This window comes from Lucilia cuprina, chromosome 4 (assembly GCF_022045245.1).
Source record: "Lucilia cuprina isolate Lc7/37 chromosome 4, ASM2204524v1, whole genome shotgun sequence".
Lineage (NCBI taxonomy): Eukaryota > Metazoa > Arthropoda > Insecta > Diptera > Calliphoridae > Lucilia > Lucilia cuprina.
Window position 1 is genome coordinate 100,314,619 of NC_060952.1, and position 14,606 is coordinate 100,329,224.

A 14,606-nucleotide genomic window follows, 5' to 3' on the forward strand; every position below is an offset into this window, starting at 1 on the left:
ATAGCTTCATCAGCTACCATATCTCTAACTTCTGGGGTTATATTTTCTTCTACTACATTATTACCTGCACCACTAGAGCTACTAGGATTCATGTTCACTGGTTGTGTAATCGTGTTTATAACCTGACGACAGGGTTGGAACCTCCTGGGATGGGAAAGCTAGTCGGTGGAATCGTCAGGCCAAAGTAGACCGCAACAAACTACAAGTTCTTTTTTCAACAAGTTTTAGTTACAACAACTAAAGACATATAATAAATTTTACAAAATAATGTCACAAACATAATCATGACCATACTTATCATAAAAATATATAAATGAAAACACTAGCATTAAGTTTTACAACAAACTATAGATTCCACTACTAATACAACAACAACATCAAAAACTACTAATTTAAGCTCTTAAATGAATGAAGTTTGTAAAGGTAGAGGGAGACAGAACAGAAGGAGCAACAAACTATACATAGTTATAGGTTAATATGTAAAAACATATACGTTTATTAGGATGGTACCGGAATATTGTTGCCATTCACTATACTAAACATTTAAAACAAACAAATGTTTATCTATATTGAGATCATTTTTTCTTTTCAACTCCATTTACATACTTATATAGAATGTTATAAATATATTTTTTTATTTTAGATACACGTCTAATAATACATATGAGTATATTTGAAAAGTTGTACACTCAAACATTCTGCTTGAATTTGTAAATGAACAACTAATATGTTGCTAGAACTATTGGGGTTGAATATGAATTCAAGTAATAAATATAAATATAATTAAGTTAATTATATGGCTCTCTCACAAAAAAAAATTATTTTATTTATACACATGGTAAAACCACTTTCAAAATGGTGGGAAGCCCGAAATCAATGGTGAACATATATACTCCTCTGCTACACACACTCATACACAATTATAAACAGAATTTTTGGGGAACTAAAAATATATACAAATTAAATTAAAAGATAAACTATTAAATTGCAAATAAATATTATAGATTTATGAATATATGCTTCAGAGATCGTGAGAAGTGTTCCTGTAAAATTTAAAAGTTGTTCGAAAGATGGCGTCAAAGTTTTAACTATCAGTCAGTTACTCCTAAACCGCTAAACTGATTACTATTTTAAAATTCGAGGGATGTATAGATTCTCATGTAAAACATATTCATCAAGGCCCAGCAATCCGATCCGTGCAACACTAGTGGCTTAAATAAAATTGCAACAATTTAAAAATATTTTTAAGCAAATTGAAATAATATTAATTCAACCAACAAATTACAAGACTTGCATGTTTTCGTCATGTTAAAAACTGTTCAAACATGTACATTTTTACATAAATTCTACATGTTGGTTGGAGCTTGTAAATCCCTAAATAATTAATTTCTTCATTTAAAATGTATAAAATTTTTTTCAAAAGGAAATGAAATGCAGAAATTTACGTATAAATGTGGTAAATCAAATTAAAAGAGCAGGAAAAAATGCAAACTTGTATTTAATATAATTTCTCTTTAATATACCCGTAATGTTTAATTAAATGAAATGAGTTAAATTAATAAATAAATATCATGCGCTTGGTCTGATCTGGTTCGGTTCGGTTGGCTAATGGATTGGTGGGTGGCGGTTAAATCGGTTGGGTTTTGTGGCTTTTATTAAAAACACATGTCAAGTATTTTGCCTTTTTATTTCATTTTAAATCCCGGCGAAATAAAAACTACATAAATTTAATAAAATTAAACAACAAAAAGAAAATGAAAATAAAAAAATATAAAATAAATTACAACAACGAACGAAGAATAAAAATGCACGTAATGAAATAAAAGCGTTTCAATACTTACAATATTGGAATTTTTGTTTGATTGTTGTTGTGGTTGTTCGGTATGTAGTGGTTGTTAAGGGTCGTGTTGTTGTATTAAAAGGGTGTTGGCAGATTGTTTGGTTGCAGACGAGTTTTCAATTTCGTTACAGTTGTAGTTGTTGTATATTTTTACCTTGTTGCTGTTGCTTGATATGAAATTTATTTTTGATTTTTATTGTTGTTTTTTAAGCATTTTTTCACTTTTATTTAAATTGGCTGCTATACTTTATTTTGGATCATTTTATTTTATTGTGCTTTACATACGAATTTAATTGAATTACATTGTAAATTTTTATTATAATATTTTTATTTAGATTTTGATTTAAAATTTATGAAAAAAAGCACTAAGAAGGAAATAATATGAAAATATTTTATTTTGAGTTTATGTTTGATTGAATTAATTTAATATTTAGATTTTTTTAAAAAACATACATTTTATTTATGATTGATTAGTTTTAAACGTGTAATTTAATTTTCATTATTTTATGAATATTTAACATATAATTTACGCATTTATTTTAGCGTTTCCATTTTTTCTTGTTTGAGTGTATGAATATTTTTGTGTACGTTTTGGTTTTGTTAATTTTTCGTTTTTGGTTCAGCGTAATTAAAAGTTCGTGTTAACACCCTTCCCATTATTTGTTAGCAGCCATGTTACGAATATACATACGATTATAAATGGAAATATTTAAGGAATACTATGAAACTAACTGTGAAAATAAACCACTAGTAGAGAAAAACTAGGTTAAAATAATTTCAAACCATGAACGTCAACGTCATATTAAACAAAACATTGTGAACGTAGTATTACGGTCTACTAGCAACTCACTGACTGACTGACTGACTGCATGTTTAGTTGACTGACTGACTAGTACAACAACTACTACAGAAACTGATGGCAACCAAAATGTATACAATATGTTTCAGTTACTGTGGTTCTTTCTCCTCATACATCCATTTTGTATATCCTTATATACATATACACATTTACAGTATGTAGATGTAATCGTCATCGTCGTCTCTATCATCATCATCGTCGGTAGTTCAAAAAACAAAAGTATATTACTATAGTATTGGTAGATTTTGTATGATGGATGAAGAGTGTTGCCACTTACCACTCGAGTATCTAAGAAAATTGAAATAGTTTATGCGGGAAATTGCACTTTTATTAAAATCCAAAGTCAATTGAGCATGTTTATGTAAAGACGTAAAAGAAATTGTTATATATACATAGTATAGATAGTTTTATAAAATGCTTTTAGTGACAGTAGTTTTAATTAAAATTGTTTAATGTTTCTTTATATGTACTTATTAAAATAAATCGAAAGAATTACGAGGTAGTAAGTTTTACTCTAATTAAATATAATCAAATACCTACATAAAACACATTCCAGAATCTATGTATTTAATTTTTATTGAATATAACCACTGTTTTAAAATAGTTGTAAAGCTTTTCTAATAGAAAAATTGATTTTAGAAATACATATAACTATTTCTTCATAACAACAATCTTAGAATTTAAAGTACCAATTGTATGTTTTAAAGATCTTTAAATGTTATTTATATCTATGAAGTATTGACTTGACTATTTACTATTGAGCAAGTATGTTAGGTAATCTTTGAATAGGTCTATGGATGATTTATTTATTATTTTATTACCTAATTTTTGGACTACATCATTGAACAATCTATTAACTAGCATATAAAATAATGTATGAACTAAAGTATTGATTAGTCAAAACGGAATACCTTCAACTCTACTTAATTATTTGAGCGCATTGAACTACCGCCATAACTAAAAATTGGTTTGCTACCAGTCTACTGATTAGTCTTTGGACTATTTCATTAGACTAGATTAGAAGTATGAAATGTGGAACATCGAAATGACTTTCTGATACACGAAAGTGTTTAAAAGATCAAAAGATCTCTTTTACAGTAAAAAAATGAGTAATTCGCACTCGAATGAATCCGAGTGGTTTAACTTAAACCGTTTAAGTACGTTATGCTAGTTTTTCTTAAAACAACGACAAACAACTTAATTGATGAATGGATTTGTTAAGTACAAAAAACTTTCTTAAGCCCTCTTCAGCTCGAAATGATCCCACTATGTACTTATTTTTAGAATTTGATTTAATCTCAAATTTAAGATTTTCATTTTATTGGATTTAGATTTGATTTAATTTAATTGATTTAAGATTAAAATAAAATTGATTTATGATGATTAAATTAATTCCAAAATTGGTTAAATTAGTACTTCATTTTGGAATCACAAACATTTCATTAAAAATAAAGTCAAATTGCGATTTTCCTTTCCGTGGAAATCTCGTAAACACAAATTTAGCAAAATAATGTTATTATTCCTAGACATTTGAAGAATATGTTTTTTCTTCAACATGTTAATATTGAAAACAATAAAAACTACTTAAATAAATATATCCACAAAGAAAACTACCTGCAACCAACAGTGGCAACACTATGTTGATAGTGAATTATTGTTATTAGTTAAAAGAAAAATACATATTTACGTGGTATATGTACATATGAATGTATGTAAATAAATTGTATAGTTAATATTTATGAATGTAAATATATTCCCAGAGTAATTGTGGGTTAAAACCCTCTCTATACATTCTTTCGAAATTTCTTTCATTTATTCTATTCGTTCTTTTTAAATATCTTGAAAAGGATACAAAAATTAAAAAATAAATTTTTCTATAGAATAACCAAAAAATCCCTAAGGCTAGAATGCATGCACTAAAGCTAAAACCTACATACCCATTTACATACATACCGACTAACTGATACACCCGCTCATTTACTCATTCAACAACAAAAACAACAACAACAACAACAGTCATTTAAACTCGGTTATTCCACATTTAAACTGGCACACATGTATTTGTTGTTGTTTTTTTTCTATGTATTTCAACTACTTTTTACCACACAAATAGAGCAACAACTTTTAATTCATCGTAGTTATAGTAGTAGACGTCGTAGTAGTCGTTTTTGTTAACAACTACAGCAGCAGCGAGACAAACAAAAATATTCCACATTCGCCTCCGACTAAACAAAAAATATATGTTTGAAAATACAATAAGAAATACTACAACTCTCTAAACAATAAACACGCACAACATCGCACAAAAGAAATATTAATGGAAAACTTGAAAGTAAAATAAAACAGCAAAAAGAAACGAAAACACCAAAAGAGGGAATAAAAACACGAGACAAACACGCAAAGTGTGCAGTTGTTGTTATTATAATTATGATTATTTTTGTTGTTATTGCTGTTGCTGTATTAGTCCATACGCAGCAGGATCACATCAAAAAAATATTGAGACAATTTCCTTCGCAAAGTGAAGCATTAAATAAAACTGTTTCCCTACAGTTGCTTAACATAAACTGAACAAAAACAAAAAAATTTAGTTAGTTAAATTTATTTTTATTCACAAAACATCTTCTTTATTTCGTTTTTCTTTTCCTTATATTTTCAACAATTACAAATGATTTTTCTCAAAATGCTGATGCGTTTAATTACTTAAATTGCACGTACATTTTTAAAGCACTCCTGCAAAACCACGCACTCATTAAACATAATTCTTTTTTATAAATCGCATTGAATTCTATTTATTTTGTTGGTTTATTTCACTAAATACGTTTATTTATATATTTTTGTTTTAGTTTTAATTATTTTTCAACAGGACGACGCTATTCCGTGTTGTTAACGTTTAAAATGCCGCAAAATGACTGAACTTTCAAGTGGCATCAGTGATTATCACACTTTTTACTTTCTACACATACCGTTACACGGAATACATGTGATTACAATTGACGTTTTTGTGGCGTGCGCAATAGAGTACTTGTCAATGCAGAATATAGTATGGCAGCACTGAATAGTTTAGCAATGTTTTCTAAATTGTTTAGCAGAGCTCAAAACCACTTAGTAAGTGCACAAACTATTATTGAGGGTTTCTTAGAGAAGGAAATTATTTATCGATTACTGATTTTATTCTGTACGAAAATAACAGAATCCCAAATCACTCCCCCCGAAAATCTGTCCAAAATGTAACTTAAAATCAATCTGGCGACACTTATTTCAAATTAGTGTAATAAATAAGAATTTAGTGTGTATGTATGGTGTCGATAATGTCCGATTATATAGTATGTATGTTTATGAATATGTTCAAAATCTATTTAGCTCTTATGTATTGAAGGAAGGCAGGACGAATGCTTATAAAATATGAAGATGGAATTAAGTTCATAAACAACTGATTCATGTTGAATATTAGATCAATACTAATACATATTTATAAGTCAATTATTAATGTTAATATCGTTTCTGAATAAATCGTGAGGGAATCCGTTAGTAAGATTTTTACTACTATGAAACATAATTAACCCAATTTTGTTTATAAATAACGTAATTGTGAATTTAAAAGGTAATCGTAGGGTCCGGTTGTATTAGGGCTTTGTGAAATTTCATCAAACAAGGTTCAAGATGACAACCACTGCTAATGATAAGTTGAAATGTATAGAGTTTATTATGGCTATATGTTCTGCCTGGAACTATTAGAAAATATACATATTATTTTTTCGTAGCATAAAAATTTCAAAAGCATAATGTTTCTTTATTAAAAAAATAACTAATCTATTTTATCACAATTCATCTTAAAAATTAAATAATATATAATATGTACATAAATACCTATCGAAAAATAAATATTTACAATTTAAAAAGAACTACCATTAACTGAACACATATGTAGATACTTGACCAATCAATTTGTTTTCATTCGCCAATTATTCTTAATCATATCGGCTGCCTTTTCGGCAATCATTATAACAATTGCATTTGTATGACCAGCTGGTATATTGGGCATTATGGAGGCATCTGCAACACGCAGATTTTCAGTACCATATACCCTCAACAAAGGATCAACCACAGCCTCTGGATCTGATGGAGGACCCATTTTACAAGTACCCGATTGATGCTGTAAACTGGAACCGTACAAGCGTAAACAACATTTCCAATAATTATCGGATGAAAACGGAAGATGCTCACAGCCCAAAAAGGGATTGCGATTAAATTGAGTGCCAATTCTACGCATGGCCTTAGTTTCGGTTAATTTTAAAATCTATAAAAGAAATCTTAAACAGTTAAATGACGTTATAAATAGAACTTATTTGTTTTTACCAATTTTACACCCTCAATCATGGCTCTCACATCATCGGGATCTTGCATGAAATTTGGTTCCATTTTGGGCCAATGGAAGGGATTAGCACTGCGCAGAGATATACGTCCTTTACTCTTCGGTCTCAATAACACCGGTACCAAGCCAAAAGTTTCCTGAAAATTACAAACATTTATAGTTAATAACAAATTACTATTACATATTCCAAAAAATTATAATCAGTTCAAATACTTTATCGTGTAATCCTTGATAAACCGTTTGATAAAACTCATCCGATATACCCAAAAGATCTCTCATGGAACCCATATGATCACCGCTTAGAGAACCAGCCCCCAAAACGATTTCCATATCAGAATAATCTTTATCAAAAGCAGATGAAGGTGTTCTTACAAAAGCAAATGCCTCTGCCCCTCCTGGTATAGTATAAGGTCCTTTACCTTGTAATATATATTGTAAAATATCGGTGGGATTCATAAGTCTACGATCGATGACCGTGCTGTCATTGATGGAGAACACCAAACCATTTAGTGTTATATGATCTTGCAGGTTGTAGCCCACTTTTAGATCTTTAAGTACAGTTATATTGTGTTGCTTAAGATTTTCTTTAGGCCCTATGCCCGATAGCATCAACAGTTGCGGTGAGGCTATCGAACCAGCCGATAATATTATTTCCTTTTTGGCACGTATTACAAATCTTTGGCGATTTTTAATAAATTCCACTGCACGAGCTTTAAGTTTTTTAGACTGTTTGGAGGGTTCTATTACAATTTTAGTTACCCTTGATTTCATAGATAAATGCAAATTTTCACGATGTATAATGGGTTTTATAAATGCTTTTCCAGAACTGCATCTGCGGCCATTTTGTAAAGTAGCTTGGGAACGACTAAAACCCAACATATGCTCACCATTGGGATCGGTTATATTGTAGCCCATTTCATGGCTGGATTTTAAAAATGCTTTTAACAGTTTTGATTTATAATCAGTGTAGCAGACATTTAAAGGACCTTTGGTGCCGTGATATTTGGATTTTCTTAATTCCTCAATTTCAATATGTTCCGATTTCTTAAAATATGGCAGAACTTCATCATAACTCCAGCCTTTATTGCCCAATTTAGACCAGTTATCATAATCCTTGCGATGGCCCCGGGTGTAAAGCATAAAATTAATAAGACTAGTGCCACCCACACCTCTACCCTTGGGCCAATTACATACACCATTCTTTAAACCCTGGCAAGCATTTGGTGTAGGATCAGACTTGTAACCCCAATTATAACGGGTCATCTGTGTGAGAGCTGCTGTTAAAGGTACATCACTGATGAAAGTTTCCTGATCTCCTGCCTCCAAAAGCAATACTGTGGCATTTTGTATTTCGCTTAAACGATTCGCCACCACACAACCACCAGAACCAGCACCAATTATAATAAAATCATATTCTGGCAAAAATATTTGTGTATCCGGTAAACGAGTATTTAATAATGATGTTTCGAAATCACGAGCCAAGTCAACAAAATTTTGTCCCCAGGACAAACTGACAATTGACAGAAAACTTATTATGGCAATATTCTTCAAAAGCGACATGATGCAAGCATCTCAAATTCAAACTGAAGAATCTAAAATTAAATAAATTGCACAATTTTTTTATTAATTAGCACTTGAATGTAAATTTAAGAATAAAAAAAATTTATCTAACTAAACAAAGGCAAAAAAAAACAAACAACATACATTGAATAAAATTAACACGTTCTAGAAAAAAATTAATGTTTATTTATTCACAAATTAAAATTCACTTTCAATCTCAGTTTAAGTTTTTTAAGAATTTAAAAAGCAGACAGTAAAACAATTGATGTCCATTATATTACATTGGAGACGTTTATTCATTTACTTACATATACACACATATGTATGCATATGTTTATAGTTTAAATCCTTTGTTTTTAAAGGTCTTGTAATGTTGTAACCTTGAAATGTAACAAAATTTCAAGTTCAACCAACCACTTGTTGTAAGCAACCAACATTTTAAAAATACTGTACTCCCCATATGCGTAAAAACTGGAAATAATATTTACAATTTTATTTCTTTTTTTATACGATTTTTATGCAAAAATATATATCAACTGAAACTGAAAAATAACCGGTTTTTACTACATTTTTTTGCAAATCAAAACAAACTTAAAAATAACAATAATAAAAAATTCAATAAAATTAATAAAGATTCGTTTGGTTTGCCTCTTCAGACGAATAAATAATTATTGCAACATTGGCTAAAATTTTTAATCAATGCCCAATATTATTATTTCAAATAATCTTTCTTATAAAAAGAAAAAAAAACGCATTTTATCTTTTCATATAATTGTTGGTTACTGTTTTAACAAATAGCAGTTACATTCATTATTTTAATTTTATTAAAATTTAGAATTTTTATTAAATAAAAATATTAAAAAATTTAGTTCAAAAGTTAAATATAATTATAATTTATAGTTTTTGTTGAGTTTAATATTTATAGCTTAGGTCACCCAGTATTATATTTAAGTCAGGCAATATTTATTGTCGAAATTTATTTAATTGGTCTATTTTATTTAATTTTTTAAATAAGGTCTGTTGTTTTGTATATAATACGTGACTAGAATGGCAAACACGTCAATATATGTTCTAAATATTAGTCTTAAATGCATTTGGAATGTATTTGTACTAAGCATATAATAATAAATATAACATTTTATTCCAATAAATATAACATTTTAACCAATCACGCAACTCATACATATGTCAAGGAACGCAATCATTGTCATGTAAATTAAAAAACTGCATTGGTTTATTTTTAAACTATATGTTTATGATAGGGCTCTTTATAGTAATGTGTAATTTAAAGTCAGTCAATGTACAATAACACAAGCCCTGCTTTATGATAAGATATTTCAAAAAATGAGTAATATATAACATTCTAAATATGTGAAAGTTTCGATTAAAAATGTAATTACTTACAAGACCAAAATATTAGGAACAATAGACTTTTTGTCGAAAAAGTCGAAGTCGGCTATTTTGTTTCAAAAAAGTTGACATCTCGACTATCATCTGTGAAAAATTCCAAAAGTCGACTTTGTAAACAGAAGTCGAAAAGTCGAAAAAAGTAAGAAGTCGAAAAGCCGACTATTTATAAAATACATAAAGTCTAAAAGTCGACTTTTAATTAAACGAAAAAGTCGACTTTTTATAAGATGCACAAAGTCGAATTTTAACTAAATACAAAAGTCGAAAAGTCAACTTTGCATTTCAACATAGAACCCTACAAAATATCTGAAATATAAGATTAGAAAACACCCTAAAACTTTTCTAATGTTATTCCAATGAAAAAAGTTTAACTGCCTCATTCATGAACGTTTATCAAAGGTTTGTAGAACAAATTTTGTATGAAAATTAGATTTATAAATCTTTAATAAAAGTTTATGAATACATATGTTAAACACATATATACAAAATATACAAAAAAAAGCTTAATATCGAGCTTAGCTTTTACTGAAATCGTGCAACTACGCCTCTGTTCTTTATCTTATATTGTAAACGTCAGTTTTTAATTAAAATTCATATAGCATTTTTATTCAATTTAATATTTCAAATAATCTCAATTTTGTTTTCTAAAATTACCAATAAACCAATATGTATAAAATTTAAGCTCATTTGTAATCAATAGATTAATATCACGTCAATTTTTATTTTTTCTATTGTCGAGAAAGTATTTTTTATTTCCGAAAAAAAACAAAATTAAAAGTAAACTAATAAGTCTTAGGGTTGTGGTCTAGGCGAAATAATTGACCGATTTTGATCTTTTTCAAAAGTTTTCGTCCTTGGGTCAAAATAAAAGTATGTGTTAAATTCTAACCGGCTTATGCAAAAACCCTTATTAAATTAACGATGGTTATTAAAACCTGTTTTCATATGTAAACCACTATTAACTTTAAAAATCTTTTTGCATAAGGACCTAAATTGTCTCAGAAAGTGATTCTTTACGAATTGTTATATTTTATGGTGGGCAGTTACAAACATCAGTTGTTAGGACCGTTTATAAACGGAACCGATTTTCTCAATCACTATTTCAAGCTTTGGTTAAGATATTTTGAAGAAGGAAAAAGATACGTATAAAAAAGAAAGCACCGCATAATAAAGTATTTTTTTAATATCTAACTCATTATGTATATTTTTTAGCAAGCCGATTACTTGCAAAATTTCTTTTTTGTAGCACAGTGTAGTTAAAGAATTTTTTAAATCCAATTTATTTACACTCACATTCAATAATCACTTTAAAAAAATCATTTTTAAATTCTTCGCTACATATTAATTTATTTTTAAAAATTTGTTTAATTTTTTGCAAATTCATTTTAATTTATGACCATTTTCTGTAGGTTTTTTTATTAAATAAATATTTGTTTATAAGTAAATATTTAAATAGCTATATAATTGTTTAGTTTAAAATAAAATACACTCGTATATGTAAAAATCACATAAAAAAGATAGAGATGAAATCATAAATATTCAAACGTTTAACACAAGTGTTTAATTAACAATTAACCAGAGGATATGCCAAAATACACTTTACTAATTAAATTCGATAGAAACGAATGCATACAAAAGTAAGTTAGTTAAAATATTATGCATTTGATAAATTAATAAATTGGCATGGAGTCAAAATTAATTTATTATATTTAAAATTAAATTATACCTTATATATTTTTATATTATAATTTTTATTGTTTTTCTCACGTTTTTTTGTAATTTTTTGCAACGTTTTTCTTTAATTAGTTTCTTTATTTCTAAATTTGTATATAAAAACCGTCAATAAAAGTTAAAACAGTTTTACGCTTATTAACGACGCATGCGTGCGTTTCTTATGGCTGCTTATTGACAATTAAACGTAGATGAGATCAATGCTTAAACAAGAAAACCCCATAACACGCTAAATAGATACCTACTCAATCACTAATATATATGATTGTTATAAAGGTAACATCTATCTCTGTAGTTAGAGGGCAAAATACATTGCTACTGCTATTCGAATATTTTAAATGTTTAATGTATGAGTGTATGTCGATGTATTGAGAAAGGTGTGATAAGAGATAAATGAGTAGCCAGTTTTATGCTTTTTTTTTTTGGTTTAGCCCTGTGCTCTGGTTTATGTGCCAAATAGCACAAATGCGCTAAATTCCACTGGAGATTTTCAAGTTCAAGTCAACGAACGCCTTGTGCGAAATTTTACATACATATTTATATTTACATAAATCAATTATGAATATCAATATTAATTAATTGCTTATAATGATGAGACCCAAAATGGCGTTATGATGAAATTTTGTTTTTTTTACATTCTTAATCGTTTATTGTGGATTTTTGGCATTTTTGTTTTAATTTATGTTACAAATAAAGTGTTAATTCGATTTGTTGAGTTTTAAAATTGATACCAAAATGTCACATACATACTTTTAGATACATGTTTTTCTTTGTATTAATATCCGTCTAGTTTTACATTGAATTAATTGATAATTTTATCAAAATACAAATCGCTTTTGTTTTGTTTAAGTACTTTTTTTTACATTGTTACAGAATTAAGAGTCTTGACCTTACACAACTTGGTTTGATTTCAATTTCTGGTCATTATTTATTTGTTTTATTATTATGGGGGCTTTTTGAATAACATGATTGAAAAATAATTTATTCATTTTGTTTACAAATAGATTCTAAATAATATATTATTAAAATACACGAAAAAACAACGGAAGATTACAACGCACTAAAAAAAAACAACGGTTTTAAAATCGAGCAGATTCTTATTGATTTTATAAAACTAGTTTTAATATACTAGTTAACGTTATGTAAAGTAACGAATTAAATTTGTAAACAAATTGATTTTACACTGTTTACCATTGTAAACGAAGTGTGTTGTGTTCGTCTATAGATTCAGCCTGTTGCCGTGAGAAATCTTAAAAAAGTTATTTAGTTTAGTCTTAGATATCTTACCAAGTTTGGATATGAAGTGATTACCAAGAAAAACGTTTGTCGTAATGGCTAGAGAGGGGCATTCACAAAGAAAATGGCACCTATTTCGAGTTAAAGGGTTTCTTGTACATTTCTCATTGAAAAGAGGGTCCGCAACATATGCCAAGTATATTTCATATATTTTTAGCCTTTTGAACAAAAAACAAAAGGGTACTGTTTTTGATATCATACAACGGAGTTGCTTCTGACAAGTTGGAAACGTTCTGGCAAGATCGCGCTATAGCAAATTCAACTGCCTGATCATTGCCATAATATACACTATACGATAGGAGAAATCTTACCGCTTAACTATAAGAACTATAAAAAAATTAAAGTTTACATTTAATTTTTTAGTAACTGTTAATTTCTCATAACGCAAGAAGGTTATCCCCCTTCTACGTCACATTTTACACCCAACTTATGATTCATATTTGTAAAGTTTATGTTTACTGATCTTGTACATGTAGCTGTTGTGTACATTTGTTTTGTCTCCACTTTATTTAAACATGTTTTATTTATGCAAATCAATATCAACAAAACCCCAACTAACGATGATCATGATCTGATCTTCATAATGGTCAACAACACATCTCTAGTATGCATAGTAATGATCAAAGTACATGATAATAAAAATAAAATGCATAATATATAATGTAAATAAAATATTGATTTGTTTTTGGTAGATTTATTAAGATTAACACAAGAGTGTGAAGTGTTATGAGAACCACAACAAAACTAAAATTTGGAAAAAAAATACCTAAAAAGGCTTCCGGTTATCTAGCACATCAAGTCAGACAGATTAAAATTAAATCATGCCAACGTAAACAAAACCAGGAAAATGTTTTAAAATGTGTTAATTAAATTCATTTGAGAGCCAAACAAACCAAAACTAACTTGTTGTGGTAGTAATGAACTCTTAATTATGAACTTTTAGGTGATTTAACGTTGAGCACCTAATGTCAAGGTCGAAATATAATGGTACTTTTAGGGGAAAAACAGCTTAAAAAGAACTTTACTTAGTTAGCTAGCTAGCAAATTTTGTAGAAACCAATTTAGTTTTTGGCATGACCTTGGAATATATTTACAACTTTTTTTTACAAATAATTATTACCTGAAGAAAAAAAGAAACTCACTTATATGAAATGCTTCATTAATCATTTTCTCAAATAAATAAACAAAATAACTATTTCATTTTATATTTTATTTACTATTTAAATGGATAACAAATTTTGCCGATTTTTTTTAGGTCAAACATGAATATTTGTTTTTTGGTATTTTTTTTAAATATTTATATAGTGAAAAAATTTATAAAAAAATATTTCCACTTTAAATGCATTTAAACGTCTCTTGTACATTTTTTGTTCAACATTATGACCCATCTAGACATTTTACGCTCCAAGCGTTCATTAATCGATATTTGTGTGCATGATTTTGCACATTTTTATTATGTATTGTTGTTTTAATTTCAATTAAATGAAAAAAAAAAACATTTGGTTTCTTTCAAATGATTTTGTCTGAACAAATTTGTA

At 28.1% G+C, this 14,606-nt stretch overlaps 2 protein-coding genes across 8 annotated transcripts in view; both read right to left on the reverse strand.

Moving 5' to 3' along the window:
- LOC111690256 overlaps window positions 1-5,613 on the reverse strand; it is a 76,390-nt gene extending 70,777 nt beyond the window's left edge. For 2 of the 6 annotated variants that reach the window (XM_046949620.1, XM_046949614.1), the window contains exons 1-2: window positions 5,415-5,613; window positions 1,842-2,205 (exon numbers count right to left, since the gene is read on the reverse strand). The gene's annotated coding sequence lies outside the window, so the exon portion shown is untranslated. Of the gene's footprint in view, window positions 1-1,841; window positions 2,206-4,652; window positions 4,925-5,399 lie in introns of all 6 variants that reach the window. The other 4 variants (XM_046949617.1, XM_046949618.1, XM_046949616.1 and 1 more) reach the window with 4 other exon arrangements.
- Window positions 5,614-6,474: 861 nt separating this feature from the next.
- On the reverse strand, window positions 6,475-11,964 carry LOC111690196 (choline dehydrogenase, mitochondrial). Of its 2 annotated transcripts, none has more exons than XM_023452637.2 (4): window positions 11,768-11,964; window positions 7,285-8,663; window positions 7,056-7,208; window positions 6,475-6,996 (listed from the first exon to the last, which is right to left on the reverse strand). In XM_023452637.2, exons 2-4 carry the CDS (start codon window positions 8,629-8,631, stop codon window positions 6,640-6,642), a joined length of 1,857 nt encoding a protein of 618 aa, XP_023308405.2. In that variant the 5' UTR covers window positions 8,632-8,663; window positions 11,768-11,964; the 3' UTR covers window positions 6,475-6,639. The 2 variants fall into 2 exon arrangements, with proteins under 2 accessions (XP_023308405.2, XP_046806104.1); XM_046950148.1 differs by having other exon boundaries at window positions 11,809-11,962.
- Window positions 11,965-14,606: the final 2,642 nt, after the last annotated feature.